General features: G+C 34.9%; 2 protein-coding genes and 1 non-coding gene across 3 annotated transcripts; all 3 read left to right on the top strand.

Moving 5' to 3' along the window:
* The first annotated feature begins 835 nt into the window (after nt 1–835).
* Nucleotides 836–9,998, top strand: LOC110668227 (uncharacterized). The gene is made up of 3 exons (XM_021829380.2): nt 836–1,183; nt 2,634–2,921; nt 8,540–9,998. The coding sequence occupies exons 1-3, from the start codon at nt 1,031–1,033 to the stop codon at nt 9,695–9,697; spliced, it is 1,599 nt and encodes a 532-aa protein (XP_021685072.2). The 5' UTR covers nt 836–1,030; the 3' UTR covers nt 9,698–9,998.
* Nucleotides 9,999–12,542: 2,544 nt separating this feature from the next.
* On the top strand, nt 12,543–19,499 carry LOC110668226 (callose synthase 12). The gene is made up of 2 exons (XM_021829379.2): nt 12,543–17,948; nt 19,118–19,499. The coding sequence occupies exon 1, from the start codon at nt 12,621–12,623 to the stop codon at nt 17,940–17,942; it is 5,322 nt and encodes a 1,773-aa protein (XP_021685071.2). The 5' UTR covers nt 12,543–12,620; the 3' UTR covers nt 17,943–17,948; nt 19,118–19,499.
* LOC131170136 (small nucleolar RNA J33) lies at nt 15,580–15,660 on the top strand. The gene has a single exon (XR_009141077.1). It is a non-coding gene; the product is annotated as a small nucleolar RNA J33 (small nucleolar RNA).
* Nucleotides 19,500–21,727: the final 2,228 nt, after the last annotated feature.

The raw sequence follows: 21,727 nt of genomic DNA, 5'->3' as shown, positions 1-21,727 counted from the left end.
TTTCACCTCCTTCTTTATGAAATATAAGAGTTTGAAGAACATTTTATTTTAAATATACAATAATTTTTTATATGTATTGTTAAGCATTCAAGCTAGTGATTACAAAGACTAGTTTACAAAAATCATTTCCTTTTGATAGAACAAAAAATCCCTAATTTATTAATAATCTACTATAACTAATTAAGTTTTTTCCTATAAAATTTAAGTTTATTCAATTTAATTTTAATTTTTTTTTTTTATATTAAACTCAATTAGTTGATGTGTAATTTAACTCATTTACACCTCAATGACTATTTATAATATTAAATATTTGAGAGAAACAGTTAAAAAAAATTTAAAAATATTAATTTTTTATGAATCATAAAATGAATATAGAAGATATCTTATCTATCAAAAATAATATTACATGTCCAAATGATTAAAAAAGAATCATTATTAAGCACAACCACCTTAATCATTATTAATATTTCAATCAATAAAATGAATACAATTCCATAACATGTCTTATATTTGTTGTCCCCACACATTTTTCTATTATGTGCCTCAATTCATTTGTTATTGCTATAAGTTTTATTTTATTTTATATAAAAATAGATTTGACAAATTATAAATTAAATATTTATATTAAATTTTGTATATTTATTATTTTAATATTAAACTTATTATTATAAAATGGAGTTTATATAAAATGAATTATTTTAGGTTGTCCGCCAACAGAAATACATATAAATCCAAGGGCTAAATCTACAAATTAAAAAAATTCAGAGAAAATAATAAAAAAAAAGGTCGGTATCGGTGATCCTCATCCTTATCTGCCACATAAAAAACGTTCCTTTGAATATGCCCATTGCATAATTATAAGAAAAAGCCTGCAACTTCCTTCGAAGCCAAGCCACAAGAGAACTTTCTTTGTATCATCTCGCTATCTCTCGCCTCTTTCCCTGCTTTATCGGTAAAAACCCTTGTTTTTCTCTGTTCAAGGAAGAGAAAAGGCTCGGACTTTGATCGAATCTGAGTTTCTATTCCCAAAATGGCATCTGGATCGTCGGGTCGTGCCAACTCGGGCTTGAAGGGATTCGATTTTGGGTCCGATGACATTCTTTGCTCTTATGAAGATTACGGCAATCAGGACTCTTCCAATGGAACTCATTCGGATCCTGTGATCGGTACTAATTCCAGCAAGGTATAATTTTTTGTTCAAATTTTAAGCTTTTGGGTGGCTTGACTGTAAATATATATTTTTTTTTGTTCTTTTCTGTTTTGGGAATTGGGAACTTAGTCGTTGTTGGCTATTGATCTGAGAAAATTAGTTGGTTTGTGTTTGCTTTAGATTAATGAAGTTGCATAATTTTTTGCTTTATAGAAATTGAATACTGCCATTTCATTTCGTTTGGAATCGAATGATGAGATTAGTTGGAGCTGGGTATAGTTTAATTCATTGGAATTGGATTATTCTTCTGGGTAGATATTTTTTTGAGCTATTTCTTTAGAGATGGTTTACGCTTGACCGAAAATTTATTAGAAGTTCTAAAATTGAAAAGAAAAAAAAGGGCAAAACGAAGAAATTGTAAAAATGTTGGTAGTTTAACTTCACTTGAGCTAGAATGCAGTATCATATGCGTTTACTTCAGGGTCCTTTCATCTCTGAGCACAGAACCCACTGTATTTAATATCGAAATTGCTTCCCTGGAAATGTTTTTCAACGTTTTATTATGTTAAATGTGTTACCATGGCATGCTGCTGTTGTGAGGTTGAGTTGGAATATAGTGATATGTGTGAGGACACTAATTTTTGGCTTTTTGTGGAAAATGAAATATTGTACAGCTCTTGGATTTATCGGAAAAGCAGGAGAGACATTTTAGTTTTCTTTCATTAGTGGGCCGGTGGAAAATTAGCAAGCACTGCTTTCTATGCTTGCAGTGAAACTATGCTTGCTTATATTTTCTGTGTTGTCAGTATCTACTAAAATGGAAAGGTATATTTCAGAACACATGGCCCTAAATTGAGGGCCTAATATTTTTTTTTTTTCCCTCAAGGAAAATGCTGTTTGAAACAGATATTTCTGTACAGTTGTCTTATACCCTAATATTTTCTTGAGCGAGGGAGAATGATAGGCAGTAAAGGTCTTACTCATACTCTTTAAGCGTGTTGTCCTTCCCCCTGCCCCCTCTTCCTTATCCTTTTATTGACTTCTAATGGGTATTTGTTAGTTCCAAGTCTCTGTTGAGAACACCTAAGTGGCACTGTAGATAATAGAAGTCTAGAGAGTACCAGTGGATAATCTTGTTGGATGTTGAAGTAAAATGTTCTTTTCCTGCAAATTTAAATTTTATGATGATAACTGGTGAAGCCTTTTAAATTATTCCTGTAAAGTTTGTTTGATCAAACGCACTACACAAGATTTTTTTTTTTTTTTTTTAAATTGCTCCTGTGACTCTTGTATTCCTGGAAAATATGACCGTCTATCAGGATTCAGGAATTGAATTCTGAATTGGGATCAGCATCTTGTATTATAAAAAATCCATTTCTTTCTATTTTGAATGCCTAGTGTTTATAGTTTCAATTAATCCTCTTACGCAAGTGGAATTTCTAACATTTTCACTAACTCAGTACTGCTGCTTCACTTTAAGCAGGATTTTCACAAAAGTAGAATGGCAAGGTCATCTGTGTTCCCTGCCACTTCCTATGGCCAGCCAGAAGATTCTCTCAACAAAGATATTATCTCTATTTTTGAGAAAGGCATGAAAAAACATACGGATAACCTAATGCGCTTTCTCGAAGGGATCAGCTCTCGGATGTCTCAATTGGAATTGTATTGCTACAACCTTGACAAATCAATTGGAGAAATGCGATCTGATTTAGTTCGTGACCATGGAGAGGCAGATACAAAGCTTAAATCTCTTGAGAAACATCTTCAAGAGGTGAGTTACAATTATGAAATTATATATATGATACATCAATAGCTGGACAGTTTGTGTTTTATTTGTTTGGTATCAGATGTAAAATGCAGCACTATTACGTTTCACAGATTAAATATTCCTTGGCATTTGATGGGATCCAAAGAATAAGATCACTCAACTTCATGTTGGGTGAGAATTGAAGTTTCTCCTGTAGCAATATCTAATACTTTTCTATGCTTTTCATGACTGAGGAATGCACAATCATTTGATGACCTGCTTTTAAATAATCATGATCTTTCACTTCTTGTCTGTTGGTAGTCATAGCACATGTTTTACATTGTATCCTTTTTAACCTTTTCTTTGTATGAAGTATAAAAGTCACATGGGGGTACTTGATTTGTATCTGTTGTTCAAATGATTTCCCCTAGTTTGTTGTCATTTCATAGTTTAACTGTTAGATCCAGAGCTAAGTGCATTCTTTTCATGACTTGGCAAGAGGCTAAATTAAATACTGAGTTGAATTCCAACCTCATTCTTTCAGGTTTTTTCTCTCTCTTTTTTTTTTTTTTTTTTTCCTTTTGATGTCTACCACATCCATATGCATGTGAAGGCCCTTGGCCTAGCTCTGGTAGTTGGGAGGGTTGGCGGCTTTTGGTTAGTGATCATAGGGTCAAATTATGATGGCTTCTTTGTGTACCCTAAAAACTTTTTTGACATCAGTTCGCTATCATATCTGTTGGAGAAGAGTGATGGTATGCACGTGAACCACAACAAATTATATTTTAGGATTTGACTTGCCTACACTAGAGGATTGCACCAAACACATGGATGAGTGCCAAGTACTTGAGTGCTTTACACTTTTCCAATGAATGATTGCCAATGATCCAATTGTCACACTCTCAGTTGTACTTGGCACTTATCTATTAGCTTGGTTTAATACACCAAGTTTAGCCAAGAATTTTCCTATATTTTAAAGCTAAACAATCGCTAAGAAAAATTAAGTAAAGAAAGAAAAGCTGTTATTTGAAAATTACATGATTAGTTTAGAGCATGTTTTTTTGGTTCCAATAGCCATTAGGTCAGGTGTCTCTTGGAGAATTTATGATTCGAAAAGAAACAGAGGTAAAAGTCATGACAAGCATATAAAAGGGTTAAGGAATTCAGAATCATAATGAAGTTATTGTAAACCTGTTTGTTCATGCTATTCTGATCTATATTTGAAGTATCTAATTGTTCTACTGACGTTAAACTTCATCTCCCCCCTCTTCTCTCTCTCTCTCTCTCTCTCTCTCTCTCTCTCTCTCTCTCTCTCTCTCTTAATTTGGAGCTTGTTTGGTGTGCATGGAGAGAGAGAGAGAGGGTACCAGTTAACAGTCATCTTGGGGATATTTGATTTATGCCTTTATATATGGTTTTTGTTGCCCTATAGTGATCTATTTATATTCCCCAGTTGTTGCGCAAAAAATTACCAACCCCCCCTGGCGCCATGTGCGTGGGCCCACAACACACACACACACGTGTGGGCACATTCTCTGGCATGTGCATGAAGGTGTTTCTAGGTTCAATATGTGTTCTGATACTACAGGCCATATAGCCTTTGTGGTTTGAAGAACTGGCCTTCTGAAGGATCATATTATACTGAGGTATGATGCCACTATTGTGACACTGCCTCAACAAATTAAGAGTAATCAAACTCAATATATTTATAATTTTTTTTAATTTATTATATTAAATTGGTTTTGTGAGTCTTAATATTATTTGTCCCATTGGTCAATGCATTAAATGGGTTGAGCTAGGTTTGATTACCTTAATTTGTGTGGTTGCTGTGCTACATCTGCATAAAAAGGAAATGTCAGATGTCATCTAAGTTTTCACTCAACATTACCTCTTGGTGTGATTGAAAGATATTACTTGCTTAACATTTTATTGTTCAAGAACTTGATTGTACCAAATGGTATTATAGGGACTACATACAAAAGTTTGAAGAAATAATTGGACTTACATTGGTTAAAATATATCATGGGGTTAACGAAAAGGCGATAAGGGGAAAGTGAGGGAAATAAATCAAGGGGTGATGCGGTGCGTTGATTAGAAAGTTGTTTTTTGTTTTGAAATATAACTTGCATGTGTTGACACAAGCTTTGTGTTAGGTTCACACACTGAGAATCAATAATACATCGAATAGGAAAAAATAAAATTATGTTTGGTTGACATTTGAAATGGTATGAATGATGAGATCAGTATTGAAATCACACCAAAACTATAGGGTTAATTAGAATTTTTTCCTATCTTTTAATTTGGATTATTTGCACATCCTAAGATGACTGCAACTTTCAAATGAAAATACTATTTCATGATTATTTATGTTCCTTTATTATTATTGTTGTCATTATTATTATTATTATTATTATTATTATTATTATTATTATTATTATTATTATGAAGCTGCATGTGAAAATGTATATTTGGATGATCTAAGTGAAGGAGAGTCATAATATTTGCACATATAATATTGCAATGTACTTGAAATTGGACTGAGAAGAATTGGAAGTTGCTATGTGTAGGAGCGTTGGGTGTGAGGCGAAATATCATCCATTAAAATTATATAAAATGCATTAGGTAATGCCTAGGAAAGATGGTGGAGTCATAATGGTCTCACTTAAGTACCACATCCTTAGACAGTATTTCCTAGATATGCACTTCATACAATCCTATTAGAATCAAATCACTGGCAAGTACCGTTTTCCTATAACACTATCACGGTACTAAGGATTTATGCCACGAAGACATAGATAGACAAGAGTCGCCACCTGGATAAAAACCGAGATATATTCAATGTTTCTTCCGAGGGTTATGGATGAAAACTTATTTCTTGTAGAGTTTCCACAACTGTCATTACCATAGCCCAATGTCTAGGTTGGGGATAGTGGGTACGTAAGGGGAATGTGTTAGACACCCCTCACATCTGGTCTAACCTCGTTAGTTCGAGTGTTAATCCTTTACTAATATTTCTAGAAGTCTTGTTTATTATTCCTTTATTAAACTTTATCCTAAAAATGCAATTCTAATCTTACACACGCAAGTAATTCACAAAAGGATTGTTGTTTACAAACAATTTTCATGCACAAGTAATTCACAAAAGGATTGTTGTTTACAAACAATTTTCATGCACAAGTAATTCCTATCTATGCGATTGCTAATTATTTAAATGATATTTATCAGATGACAAATTAATTTATTATTGAGAATTTAATTTACAAATAAATTCAATTTCAAATAACTCTAAGTTTCTATTTCACCTAATTAATTAATTTTTCATCAAGTTACCCTAAGGATAATTAAACTAAATTAATTATGTACATGTGTAATTTATTCTAATATCACATAAGGCCCAGACAATTACAACTTAATAAAGATTTCTAACATACAAATTTATTTTACAATTACCAAGTATTAAATTAAATTTATTTTACATGCCAAGGTTAGTTTAATTTACAAACAAGATTAATTTTAATTTATAAAGTATTTATTTGAATTAATTACATGCAAAAGTTAGTTAAATTAAAAACAAAGTTAATTTTAATTTACTAAATAAAAATCCTATTATTACTACAATTTCATGCTAATGATTATTTTAGGAATTTATGATTACTTACTTGTTAGTAATTGCAGTTGCCATTGGGGCAAGTTATCCTTAAAAAATGGTCTTCTCTTCTAGTATGGTAATGATATCTCTGGCTTACTCCCGTTTAGCTCCATATAAGCTCTACGCAAATGCCCTTTTTGATACTTATCTTAGGATTACTTACTAATTTTGTTTGTAATAAAATAAAGAAATTAAAAAGTAAAGAAACTAAAAAAAAATAAGAAAATACTAATAACAATTCATATTGGATTCTAACTCTAGTCTCCTAAGGGGTTAAAATTCTTAATTAGTTACAACTACTTAAGGGTCTAGGTCTTCTAATATGATCCAAACACTTCATAATACTTCTTGAATTAAGAGAATTCATAAAAATAAATCAAATATTAATTAGAACTCAAGAACACACAAGAACATAAATAAATATATAATTCTCATATTCTGGTAGATTAACAGTAGCAAAAAATTTGATTTTTGAAAAATAGTTAGACACGCCTAAAAATGATGAAAATATTACAAAAGATAGCCAAAATATCATACAACATCATAAAATTTATAAATCAAACAAAATCCTAGTCGAATGGTTTACACAAGTCGTAACTTTTTTCAGTAACAGAATCGCACTACTTTTTTGTAAAATTCATAACTCACCAACCATAATAGATATTAATGCGAAACTAATTGGAAAAGATTCACAAGATTTCAAACTTAATTTTAGACACTAGATTTACACAAAAATATTAAAAAACAAGGGAGATATGGACTCCATAAGTCGGATATCCTACAAATCGAATTTTATAGGAACTCTAACTTCAAACAGCCATAACTTACAAAATATTATAGCTTTTTTTAGTGATTCTTGAGTCTAAAATTAATAGAATTTCGTGTAGAATATGAATATAATTTACTAATTTTTTACCGATTCAGAAAATAATGAAAAATAGTAAAAATATGAGAGACAGAAAACTGAACATGTGTAAAGTTGTGTATCCTCTCAAATTAAACATGATCAATATGAACATACAAAATAAATTAAAAATAAGGAATATAGAATTAAACATTATACTTATATGTATCCCCTCAATTTTTTTTTTTTGTCTTCTCCTCCTTCCTTTTTGTTTTTTTTTTTCCCTTCCCTAGTATGGAATTTATGGAGTTTTGGGAGAGAGTTGTGATAGGGTTTGGAGTCCTATGGTGATAAAATTTAGATAACTTAAACAACTAGGGTTGCAGAATTTGGGTGAGACTGGGATGTGGGTGAGGTGTTCTAATCAATAGGAAGAGAGGGAAAGGGGTAGCACCAATAGGGAGTGAGGAAGAGAGTGAGGCCAAAGAGTTTGAAGAACTAGTGTGATAAGGTTTAGATAACTTAAACAACTGGAATTGAGTAATTTGTGGCGAGATTGGGATATGGGTGAGGTATTTCAACTAATAGGAAGAGAGGGAAAAGGGGGCAGCACCAATAGGGAGTGAGGAAGAGAGTGGGTCTAAGTGAGAGAGAGAGTTTGTATGGGGAAGGGAGAGAAAAAAAGATATTTTTTTATTCTAATTTTCAGAAAATAAATTAAACGGGTTCTATTTAAAATTCCTAAATTGGCTTTCTTAGACCTATGAGGCGCAATTAAACTTAATTAGGTCCATTTAAGAATTACCCATATTAAATTTAAACAAAACAAAATTTTATTTAAATTAAATTAATTTTTCAAAAAATCATATTATTATTTTTTTTTCAAGATCATGCCACGGAATTAATAATTCAGTTCCATGTCTTTAATTATATCTTACAGTCATACAATTTTTAATCATCGGGTTTCCCACAGTCTCAATGCACATACTCATCACAAAACAAGGGTCTACACTGTGGCAAAAAGAAGTCTCTTTTTCTGTTGACAATTGAACTAGGAAATCTGTGTCTTATTTCTTCTTATGCTGATTTTGAAGTAGTTTGAGTCTCAGCATATGCAAGAGTATAAGTTGTTTATGATGCTTGCTGCAGGTGCACAGGTCTGTCCAGATCCTGAGAGACAAACAAGAGCTTGCTGAGACTCAAAAAGAATTAGCGAAGCTTCAACTTGTGCAGAAGGAGTCCTCTTCATCAAGCCATTCCCAATCTGAGGAAAAAACTTCACCACCAGCCTCTGAATCCAAGAAAGCCGACAACACACCTGAAATACATAACCAACAGTTGGCTCTTGCTTTGCCCCGCCAAGTAGTGCCACAGCAACAGCCTGCACCTGTGCCCCCACTGACCCAAGCACCACCTCAGAACGTGACCCAACAGCAATCTTATTATTTGCCTCCAGCCCAAACCCAGCACCCTCAGAGCCAATATCTGTCTTCTGATCCTCAATATCGAACACCCCAAATGCAAGACATCTCTAGGATGGCTCCACAGCCAACACAGAATCAAATAAATCAGACACCACAGGGCCAACAATTTCCTCAGTATCAGCAGCAGTGGCCCCAACAGTTACCACAGCAACAGTTACCACAGCAGGTACAAGCATCGCAACAGTCTGCCATACAGCCGCAGATAAGGCCCTCATCACCATCAGTTTATCCTACTTATCCACCCCCAGGCCAACCGACGAATTCATCCCCACCAGAGACACTGCCAAACAGCATGCCTATGCAAGTGTCGTATGCAGCGGTACCTCAACCCTTACCTAGTCGTGCTGATGCCATACCTTATGGATTTGGAGCCGGTAGAACTGTTCCTCAGCAACCCCCACCACAGCAAATTAAGGGCACTTATGGAGCACAACCTGGTGATGGATATGCAACTGCTGGTCCCCATTCCGCACTTCCCACAGGGAGTACATACATGATTTATGATAGTGAAGGGGGAAGAACACATCAACAACCTCACTTTCCACAGGCTGGATATTCACCGGCAAATATTGGTCTCCAAAATCCTCTGCCAGCTACTGGCACAAATATGTTAGCTCGCAATCCAAGCCATTCACACTATATTCGCAACCATCCCTATAGTGAGTTGATTGAGAAGATGGTAAACATGGGTTTCAGAGGTGATATTGTTGTGAGTGTGATACAGAGGATGGAGGAGAGCGGTCAGCCTGTGGATTTTAATGCCGTGCTTGATCGGTTGAATGTGCATTCTTCTGGAGGTCCTCAGAGGGGATGGTCAGGGTGATTTGGGTTTTAAACCTTCCATTGTAGTAACAATGATGTGTAAGTTAGACTTGAATTTGAATAAATGCTGTTATGATGCAGGATCTCTTGGAGTAGTATGTATATCATGTATCTTGAAGGGTCATATTTTGCTAATTCCTCCTCTGTTGCTAGTGTTATGGATTTCTCCCTGTGATTTTTTTAGGAGGGGAAAAATCCAGTTGGATTATTAGGCCTTTTAAGGATCATAGATTTGTGTGAAATTTAGGCTTGCCAAGCATGGCACTTATGGTTCCTTTGAATAAAGTTTCGCTTTCACGGTCCCTCTGCATGGCCTTTTCTTGTTTGTGTCCATTTGATGCCTATCTTAGAACAATATCAAATTTTAATTTATGTTAAAATTGAAGTGTTTATTGTAGGATAATAGTCATTTTAAATTCTAACTTTGTTGTTTTTGGGTGATTATTTCTGGCCTTTTCATGTTGTGGCTGAGAGAAGATAGACAACATGGCATGGTCTGTGGACGGGGAGTTTCATCCTCAGAAGGCGACCTTAAAAATTATTTAATATCTTTATTATAGTGGATAATGGATCAAATCAAGGAAGCCAAGACTACTTTTGCAAAGATATGCATGTGGGTGGCCACTAGCCACCAAATTCACCCACCTTTTGTAGTGCCACCATGTGGAAGCCTTGTGCCCCAGTTTCAACCTTTTTCTTTATAGAGTAACTAAACCCAATATCATGATTGATGATTCCCGGGTGACTTTTGTATCTAAAGCTTAAGTTTTGTTGTGTGTATGTGTTTTTTTTTTTTTAATTTTAATTTATTATTAAAAAAAATTTAATTTTAATTTCATTTCACAAAATTTCTCCAATAAATTTATAAATTAAAAAAATAAAATTTTCTTTTTATCTCTTTTTTTTTTCTTTTTTCTCACTTTCAAAAGATGCGGACTATTTCAATTATTATTTTAATTTATAAAAAAAATTATTTTTTATCAAAAAATATTAAATTTATTTTTATAAATATTATATAGGTTGTATCTAATAGTTAAGTTTTGTCGTGTGTTTTATTTTTATTTTATTTTAATTTATTATTAAAAATTTTAAATTTATTTCTCAAATGTCCCCAATAAATTTGTAAATTTAAAAAATAAATTTATTTTTTTTATTTTTTTTCTCATATTGAAAAGATATTGATCACTTGGATCACTAAATCAATTTATAGAAAAATTTATCTTTTATTAAAAAATATTAAATCTATATTTATAAATATCATATAGTAATTTAAAAAAATTTTAATTTAAAAATTTATTATTGTAGATTCATTTTTTTAAAATAAAATTAAAATTTGAAAATTTTCTTCAATGGTGATGAGTTATAAAAATACCCATGATTCCTTAGCCTGATTGATTTTTTTTTTTCATGTATATATATATATATATATATATATATATATATATATATATATTTTTTTTTTTTCTAAAAAATTAGCAATATAAGCATACTTTAAGAAATCGCGTGAATCGTTAAATTGATCGGTTTAAGTTGACGGCTAATGTGAATTTGTTACGCATTGAACAACTCGATCCAAATTTTGTTGCTTGTCAACTCAGAAAAGTCCGTAGGAAACTTCACACAATTTACAGCCACTTTCCTGCTCACCAAGTTTTCATTTATTATTTCGTAATAATTAAGGTTTCTTTGCTATAAAAGAAAGTTCCAATTTCTATTTTCAATATTTAATTTAAATATTTAACTAAAATACTATACTATTAGGAATTTTCTTATAAAAAATAAAGTTCATATTAGATGTAAAATTAATTTCTTGTAATTATTTTTATTTTAAATTCCAAATGATCCTAAAAATTTTATTATTTATTACTATTTAAATTTATTTTTAATAGAATTCAATCGGATATGTTTTTACAATTGCTTGAACCGTCACCGGTACGGCCGGGGGACTGGACAAGAATTATTTTTTATTTTTGCAAGGAAGGAAGTTGATATTATTGCGCATGGATCAAAGCAAGAAAGTGGTGGACTGATGGCAGAAGGGTCCCACAACACATGGGCCCAGAATTCAAATTTAAAAGTTTATTTTTTAAAATACCGCGTTTGACTAAAGCGGACAGGGAGAGAGAGAGAGAGGGAGCGTACATCTGAATTCTCAAAACGAAACGGAGCGGAACGGCTCCGTTTGGATTATAGAGCAGACAGAACGTTCCCTTTTCAGAGCCCATAATTTTTTAAATTTCACAAACGAACTGGTCAATTCAAAGAGCCAACTATGTCTTTTTATTCTATTATTATTTTACGTTTCCCGGGAAATTTTTTCATTTTTATCCCTGAACTTTTTCAAATATCACAAACACGCTTCTCTTTTGTATGAAGTTAATATGTTATTGATTTGACTAAATTAAAATTTTATAAAATCATCAATTAAGCTTTGTGAAGTTTTATTTTTGCACTTTTAACGTGTATTTTAGATAATTGTAATATGTTAATTAATTTAATGATAATGTGTTTCATATACTAACCAATAATCATACTTAAATTTTAAAAAATGAGGCTTAGTTATTCAATAAAATTTTATGAGCATAAATTTAATTGAGATAAATTAAAATATTTTTAAATTAACTTGAATCAAATATTGCATATTCAGGAAGGCTATCTTCTCTAATAAAACAGACCAAACATGGGCATTTGGTTAAAAAACATATTGACAAAGGATCTAATATGATATTATGCAATTTCATATTTAGTCTTAGACAGTTAAAACCTTCGCAACCAACTCCATTAATCCATTTCCCGTTTTACCCTTCACTCATTTCTATTTCACGCTTTCATCTTTATCCCCCGCTGCTTCTTCTTCTTCTTCTTCTCTCTTCTACGCATTCTCTCTGAAAAAGTCTGTACTCCCACTTGCCGCTCCTCATGCCATGTCCGCTCTCCGCCATCGCACTCCACCTGGACCGAACCGGTCTAACCGGGCACAAGAACCGGAAGAGGAGCACTACAACATCATACCCATCCACAACCTCTTAGCCGACCACCCCTCACTACGGTATCCTGAGGTGCGAGCAGCCGCTGCTGCTTTGCGCACTGTCGGGAACCTCCGGAAGCCGCCGTATTCCCAATGGCACCCTTCTATGGACCTGCTGGATTGGCTGGCTCTTTTCTTTGGGTTTCAGAAGGACAACGTTAGGAACCAGCGGGAGCATATAGTCCTTCACCTTGCCAACGCCCAGATGCGCCTCACTCCTCCTCCTGACAACATCGACACTCTTGACGCTACCGTGCTCCGGAGATTCCGCCGGAAATTGCTGAAAAACTACACCAACTGGTGCTCTTATCTCAATAAGAAATCCAACATCTGGATCTCTGACCGGTCACATCCCGATCTCCGTCGCGAGTTGTTGTATATATCTCTCTATCTCCTAATCTGGGGGGAGTCTGCGAATCTCCGCTTCATGCCGGAATGTATCTGTTACATTTTCCACAATATGGCCATGGAATTGAACAAGATACTCGAGGATTACATAGACGAGAACACGGGACAGCCGGTGATGCCTTCGCTTTCCGGCGAGAACGCGTTTCTCAATTGCGTCGTCAAGCCGATTTACGAGACGATCAAAAAGGAGGTAGAGAGCAGCAAGAATGGAACGGCGCCACATAGTGCTTGGAGAAACTATGATGATTTAAACGAGTATTTTTGGACGAAAAGGTGTTTCGCCAAATTGAAGTGGCCAATCGATATAGGGAGTAATTTCTTCGTGATTTCAAGTGGGCGAAAGCATGTAGGGAAGACGGGGTTTGTGGAACAGAGGTCGTTTTGGAACTTGCTAAGGAGTTTCGACAGGCTATGGGTGATGCTAATACTGTTTCTACAGTTCGCGATTATTGTTGCGTGGGAAAGGAAGGAATATCCATGGCAGGCATTGGAAGACCGGGAAGTTCAGGTTCGGGTTTTGACTCTGTTCTTTACTTGGAGTGGGTTGCGGTTCTTGCAGTCTTTGCTTGATGCAGGGATGCAGTATAGTTTGGTTTCTAGGGAGACCATGTGGCTTGGGGTTAGAATGTTGTTGAAAAGTGCGGTTGCCGCGGGGTGGATTATTGTATTTGGGGTGTTTTATGGCAGAATTTGGAGTCAGAAGAACAGGGATGGCAGGTGGTCTAGTGAGGCTAACAGGAGGATAGTCAATTTTCTTGAGGTGGCATTGGTGTTTGTGTTGCCTGAGTTGTTGGCACTGGCTTTCTTTATAATCCCATGGATTAGGAATTTTCTTGAGAATAGGAATTGGAGGATCTTTTATTTGCTCTCGTGGTGGTTTCAGAGTAGGAGTTTCGTTGGTCGTGGATTGAGGGAGGGGCTTGTTGATAATATCAAGTATACTTTGTTTTGGGTTGTAGTTTTAGCCACCAAATTTGCTTTCAGTTACTTTCTGCAGATTAAACCCATGATTAAGCCATCCAGGCAGTTGTTGGATCTTAGGGATGTGACTTATGAATGGCATGAGTTTTTCAAAAGCAGCAACAGGTTTGCAGTAGGATTGTTGTGGCTTCCTGTGGTATTGATTTACCTGATGGACTTGCAGATTTGGTACTCCATCTATTCATCTTTTGTGGGTGCCTTAGTGGGCTTATTGGCGCATTTGGGTGAAATCAGAAACATCCAACAATTGACGTTGAGATTTCAGTTCTTTGCAAGTGCAATTCAGTTTAATCTCATGCCAGAAGAGCAGCTATTAAATGCGAGGGGGACTTTGAAGAGCAAGTTCAAAGATGCCATTCATCGGTTGAAGTTGAGGTACGGTCTTGGCCGGCCCTTCAAGAAGTTGGAGTCTAACCAGGTCGAGGCAAACAAGTTTGCTTTGATCTGGAATGAAATTATAACAACCTTCAGGGAAGAGGATATTATCTCTGATAGGGAGCTCGAATTATTGGAACTACCACAAAATTCTTGGAATGTGAAAGTTATTCGCTGGCCATGTTTTCTCCTTTGTAACGAGCTGCTACTTGCTCTTAGCCAGGCCAAAGAGTTGGTAGATGCTCCTGATAAGTGGCTCTGGTATAAGATATGCAAGAACGAGTACAGGCGCTGTGCTGTTATAGAAGCTTATGATAGCGTCAAGCACTTGTTGCTTGAGACCATCAAGATCAACACTGAGGAGCATTCAATTATCACAGTCTTGTTTCAGGAAATTGATCACTCATTGCAGATTGAGAAGTTTACTAAGACTTTCAACATGACTGCTCTTCCTCATTTTCATACCAAGTTGATAAAACTTGTTGAGCTTTTGAATAAGCCTAAGAAAGATCTGAACCAGGTGGTGAATACACTTCAGGCTTTGTATGAGATTGCTGTGCGAGATTTTTTCAAAGACAAGAGGAGCACAGAACAGTTGAGGGAGGATGGTTTGGCTCCTCATGATCCTGCTGCCATGGCAGGTCTGCTTTTTCAGAATGCAGTTGAATTGCCTGATGCCAGTAATGAAACCTTCTATCGGCAGGTACGACGGTTGCACACTATTCTTACCTCTAGGGATTCAATGCAAAATATACCAAAAAATCTTGAGGCCAGACGTAGAATTGCCTTTTTTAGTAATTCCCTATTTATGAACATGCCCCATGCTCCCCAAGTTGAGAAAATGATGGCTTTTAGTGTCCTGACCCCTTATTACAATGAAGAAGTGCTGTACAGCAGGGAACAGCTTCGAACTGAGAATGAAGATGGGATTTCCATATGGTACTATCTGCAAACAATTTACAATGATGAATGGAAGAACTTTATTGAAAGGATGCGCAGAGAAGGAATGGTGAAGGAAGATGAGCTATGGACAACCAGGATGAGGGATCTTAGGCTTTGGGCATCTTATAGAGGCCAGACGTTGGCTCGTACAGTGAGGGGAATGATGTATTATTATCGTGCTCTTAAGATGCTGGCTTTTCTTGATTCTGCTGCGGAGGTGGACATCAGGGAAGGTTCACGAGAACTTGGTTCAATGAGGCGAGATGGTGGTTCGGATAGCTTTAAATCTGAAGGATCTCCTTCTTTCAATAGTTTAAGCAGGAATAGTAGTTCTGTCAGTTTGTTGTTTAAAGGCCATGAATATGGTACTGCTTTGATGAAATACTCATATGTGGTTGCCTGCCAGATATACGGGACTCAAAAAGCAAAGAAGGATCCCCATGCTGAAGAAATATTGTATTTGATGAAAACTAATGAGGCCCTTCGAGTTGCCTATGTAGATGAGGTGAACACAGGGAGAGATGAGAAGGAGTATTACTCTGTGCTTGTGAAATATGATCAGCAGTTGGACAAGGAAGTTGAAATTTACAGGATCAAATTGCCAGGCCCCTTGAAACTTGGGGAAGGAAAACCAGAGAATCAAAATCATGCTCTCATCTTTACTCGTGGCGATGCAGTGCAGACTATTGATATGAACCAGGACAACTATTTCGAGGAGGCGCTCAAAATGAGAAATCTTTTGGAAGAATACAGGCGCTACTATGGAATTCGGAAGCCTACCATCTTGGGAGTCAGGGAACACATTTTTACCGGTTCTGTCTCATCGCTGGCATGGTTTATGTCAGCCCAGGAAATGAGTTTTGTCACCTTGGGACAGCGTGTTTTGGCAAACCCTTTGAAAGTTCGAATGCATTATGGCCATCCAGATGTCTTTGACAGGTTTTGGTTCTTGACTCGTGGTGGCATCAGTAAAGCTTCTAGGGTGATTAACATTAGCGAAGACATTTTTGCTGGCTTTAACTGCACTTTGCGAGGAGGCAATGTCACACACCAGGAATATATACAAGTTGGTAAGGGAAGGGATGTCGGGTTCAATCAAGTTTCCATGTTTGAAGCCAAGGTTGCCAGTGGAAACGGCGAGCAGGTTCTTAGCAGAGATGTCTATAGGTTGGGCCATAGATTGGATTTCTTCCGAATGCTATCCTTCTTTTATACTACTGTGGGATTTTATTTCAACACAATGATGGTCGTTCTGACAGTATATGCATTTTTATGGGGCCGGCTCTATTTGGCTCTTAGTGGTGTTGAGGCTTCTGCTATGGCCAGTAACAGCAGCAATAATAAAGCACTTGGTGCTATTTTGAATCAGCAATTCATAATCCAACTTGGCCTTTTCACTGCACTTCCGATGATAGTAGAGAACTCTCTTGAGCATGGATTCCTCCAAGCTATCTGGGATTTCTTGACGATGCAACTTCAGCTCTCATCTTTTTTCTACACATTCTCCATGGGAACTAAAACTCACTTCTTTGGTCGAACTATCCTTCATGGAGGTGCAAAATATCGGGCGACTGGTCGTGGTTTTGTTGTGCAGCACAAGGGTTTTGCAGAGAATTATAGACTCTACGCCCGTAGTCATTTTGTGAAGGCGATTGAGCTTGGGCTGATACTCACAGTTTATGCTTCACACAGTGCTATAGCTAAGGACACTTTCGTTTACATAGCCATGACCATCTTTAGTTGGTTCCTGGTTGTGTCATGGATCATGGCTCCATTTGTTTTCAATCCGTCTGGCTTTGATTGGTTGAAGACAGTTTATGATTTTGATGATTTTATGAACTGGATTTGGTACAAAGGTGGTGTGTTTGCAAAAGCTGAACAGAGTTGGGAAAGATGGTGGTGTGAGGAGCAAGAACATTTGAGGACAACTGGGCTGTGGGGAAAGTTACTGGAGATGGTTTTGGACCTTCGTTTCTTCTTTTTCCAATATGGCATTGTCTATCAATTAGGCATTTCTGATAACAGTACCAGCATTGCTGTTTACTTGCTGTCTTGGATTTATGTTATTGTTGCTTTTGCAATTTCTTGGGTGATAGCATATGCTAGGAACAAATATGCAGCAAGAGAACATATCTACTATCGACTGGTCCAGTTTCTTATCATCACACTTGGAATAGTTGTGATAGTAGCCTTGCTTGAGTTTACATCTTTCAGATTTATGGATATATTCACCAGTTTGCTTGCTTTTATCCCCACTGGATGGGGCATGTTATTGATTGCCCAAGTACTTCGCCCCTTTCTGCAGTCCACTCCACTTTGGGGCCCAGTTGTTTCCATGGCTCGGCTTTACGACATAATGTTTGGAGTGATAGTTATGGCCCCTGTGGCATTTCTTTCATGGATGCCTGGGTTCCAATCAATGCAGACAAGGATCCTATTCAATGAGGCATTTAGTAGGGGCCTCAGAATCTTCCAGATTCTCACAGGGAAAAAATCTAAGGTTGATGTGTGATTTGAGGTAATCCGAACTTCAATATTTTCATCTTAAAGAGAAATTTCGTAGTTCTTTAATCATGCTTTGTTTTTTATTATCTGCTTGTTCTCAAGTTTACCCAAAGAAAGTTGACAATGCTAGCAACTGAGAGGGTGTCTGCATTTGTTCAGTTATAATTGAATCAGAGTGATTTATAATTTATAAAACTCTTTGACCATTTGGTCATTACAGAGATTCTGTCTGACGTAAATTCTTGATTAGTTTATAAATCTCTATTTATCCACCTAGTGTTTGTACAATTTTCGACTCACTCCCCCATCTTGTTGTTAAGTAAAGATTGTATGTATGATGGTAAACTCTCCATGATTTCTGAGTTGTTTATTCCACCAGTTGCATCCCTGGTTTCTACCCTAAGTGGCTTTTGCATTTGTTTGAAACTTCAGTGCTAATTTGCTTATGGGAAATCATTGCACCAGCTGCAGTTCACCTTTTCATATTAATTTGTGTAACATGTGCTTTGAGTGGAAATATTTGGGTGTGCAGGTTCATATATTTCCCTTGTTTCTAGGTTTTTCATCTTTTAGGTGACATTAGCTGGCTGAGAGATGAAAACTAGATGCCTGGCTTTGGTTGTAGATAAGGGCATCACCAATTAATAATTATTTCCTCAATAGATGCTCATATACTTTTTCTACACAGTCCTAAATTGTATTTGTAGACTTAGATTTTCATATGCTGATGTGGGGAAGTTGGAATTGAATCTCAAACTTACTGAATTTGATAGCGTCAATACGTGCAAGTTTGATTTGCACTGCAATGCCATTCTTTGTTTTTCACTCTTATTATTATTGTTTTTTATTTATCATGAGAAGAGAAAGGGCTGAGAGTTGGTGTGACTGGAGAATATACATGACATTGGGTGATAGTGCCTTGCAATTTTATCAGAGAACAAGATGATTTAATCTTGAATATTTTTTTTATACTGTGGCATGATATGAGAAGGGTCCTGAAGTTATTATGTTGAAAGATTTATATTTTTCTATCAGTGGCTGCTAGCATAAAGTTCAAGTATTTGCTCTTTTGCTGTTCATGTATAGATGCCTACAGTCTTTAGTTTAACTTACTGATGAGTGAGCTATTTGGATCATCAAATAATTGATTTATTTCTAAGAGGGCCAGGTTATATTTTGCAGCTCTTAAGTCATTATGCGGCATATACAGATGGATTGGCCAGATTTTCTCAGTTCTTCTGTGCAATTGTGCAAGTCTGACATGGGTGGCTACCAGTGCAATCAAAAATTCTGTAAGAGCGAGGGGATAATTCTATTTGGTTCTTCATTCGGGAATCATCTTTTATTGCTGTTGTAATTAGTGAGATATCTCATGCTTCCATTGATGTTTATTTTGGGGGGCTATACATGCTTTAACGTTCCACATTTCTGAAACAACAGCTCTTCACGTATGGTGTCTATAAAATGAGGTTAGTGTGGTAGTCTGTGATTTGCTAGAGTATTTGTTATTCTTTTTGACAGATGTGCAGCTTTATTTATCTATTTATTTATTTTTAACTCGGTAGTTTGCTTTGATTTCCTTGTCCCGAGTCCTTTTATCTTTTTGCTGGTCTACAACAGTATTCACGCTTTAGTCTTGAGATACGAAAGTGATGATATTGATGTGGAATTTGGTTGAGGCCTCTGACGTACGTTGCCCTTTCTTTGTGCTTTTTCCTTGCCTCTCCGTTTCTTTCCTCTGATTACCTTCTTTATTTAGCACTACTAAACTATTAATCTAATGGTCTTTTCATCCTTCGATATGTGGGTCTGTATCTTTGGGGTTGGGAAAGCTATGAGCCCCTAAGTCTCACACATGTAGGTCCAAGGGTATACTAGTTTGGGCTCATGTGGGTTGAAACTGTCGGCTGGACAATATATATACCATGCCAATTGCATAGCATTCTTGGGGTTGGGAAAGCTATGAGCCCCTAAGTCTCACACATGTAGGTCCAAAGGTATACTAGTTTGGGCTCATGTGGGTTGAAACTGTCGGCTGGACAATATATATACCATGCCAATTGCATAGCATTCTTGGGTCATAATGAAATGAGATTCACTTGGGAAATTAAAATATACGATTATGAGGGTTTATTTATGCTGAATACACCCAATCATTCTTGTATGACATAAGAGGGATTGCCCTTGCAGCTATGTGCTAATCATGCTTAATGAAATAGTTTTTGGTCCATGCAAGCATGGTACTTACAGATGGATGTACACCATCTTGGGAGTAGACCTTCCACCATGGTAAACTAATTACTAACGATTTGCTTCCCAATAAATCAGCATGTCTCTAATCTGCCTTAGATGTGGGAAAATCAAGGATTAATTTAGTTAATAAACAGAAATTTTCAATGTTATCTACTAGTTCTTTCTTATTACAAATTAAATAATAAGAAAAATTTATTTTGAAATGTGATGGTTGGATTACTCTTAAAATAGTAATTGAATTTATTAAAATAATTGAAATTTTAATTAAAAATATATTTTATAATTTTTATTAATGATATATAATGATATTTTTTTAATAACTTGTAAATTTATAATTATAATTTTTCAATCATTTTGACTATAACTAAATGGTTAAACCAAATATTTTGATTTAATTATGCTTAATTTTTTTAAAATTCAATTTAATTTCATTAGTTTCGATTATCTGAATGCCGATTCTACTTGGCAATTATGCTTGTATACAATTTTGTTTTGAGTCCAGAATTAAACTAGTCTAATTCGCACCAAAAATCAAATCAAAATTATCTAATTTAAATTCGGATTAAAATTAAGTTTTCCCTTTCAAATAAATTTATTTTTAAATTTAATTAAAAATAAAAAAATTATTATTTATTTCTTATATTTTTAACAAAACTAACTATTAATTCATTTAACCAATGAGAAGCAGAAGAAAGCAAAGGTCAAGATTGGTGCCAAAATCACGTGTATGATAGTTAGAGTAGCTTAGTTTGTAATATAGCTGCAGTTTTTTTTTTTAAAAATAAAAAATATAGCTGCAGTTATATAATTGTACACATACTATTGTAATTTTATTATGGTTTCGAGATCAGTAAAGCTCAATTCCTCCTTTCTCTCTCTATTGCATTTCTTTATATGGTATCAGCGCAATCTCGCGTTATTTTCTTTCCAAAGAAATCTTAAATTCTGATGTTTCATGTTTGATTCTTTAGTCACTACTGGTTCACCTGGTTCGATGAGATCCGTCTTTCTTTTTCTCTCTGTTGCATGTCTTTACTATATTTTAAAAAATATATTATTTAGTTTATATATTTTATTTATATTATTTAACTTTTTATTAATTTTTTTATTAGTGAACATATTTTAATGCTAATTAAGTTACTGTTTAATATATTTATTTTGATAAAATTAATTAATTATTTTTTATATGTAGAAAAATATTACTATTTTTTCATTCTATTTTAAATACAATAATTAAAAAAATATATTCATAAATAATGTGGAAAATTTATTATATAATAGCTAAATCTGAATTAATATATGTTTTTTAAATTATCTAAGTATTATTTTTATATTTTCTCTATTAGAAAATCACTTTTCTAAATTATTAACTTGATTATATGAAAATACATAGACAATTTATTCTTTTATCAAAAGATGAATACTATAGAGGAGAATGATATTAATGTAAAGAGAAAAAAATATAGGGGGGGAGAAACAAGAGAGGATTAAGCCAATTTAAGCTAAAAAAAAATAGAAAGACTGAAAAGTTTACCGAAC

This window comes from Hevea brasiliensis, chromosome 10, assembly GCF_030052815.1.
Source record: "Hevea brasiliensis isolate MT/VB/25A 57/8 chromosome 10, ASM3005281v1, whole genome shotgun sequence".
Classification (NCBI taxonomy): Eukaryota; Viridiplantae; Streptophyta; class Magnoliopsida; order Malpighiales; family Euphorbiaceae; genus Hevea; species Hevea brasiliensis.
This window is presented reverse-complemented; position numbering and strand designations above follow the sequence as displayed.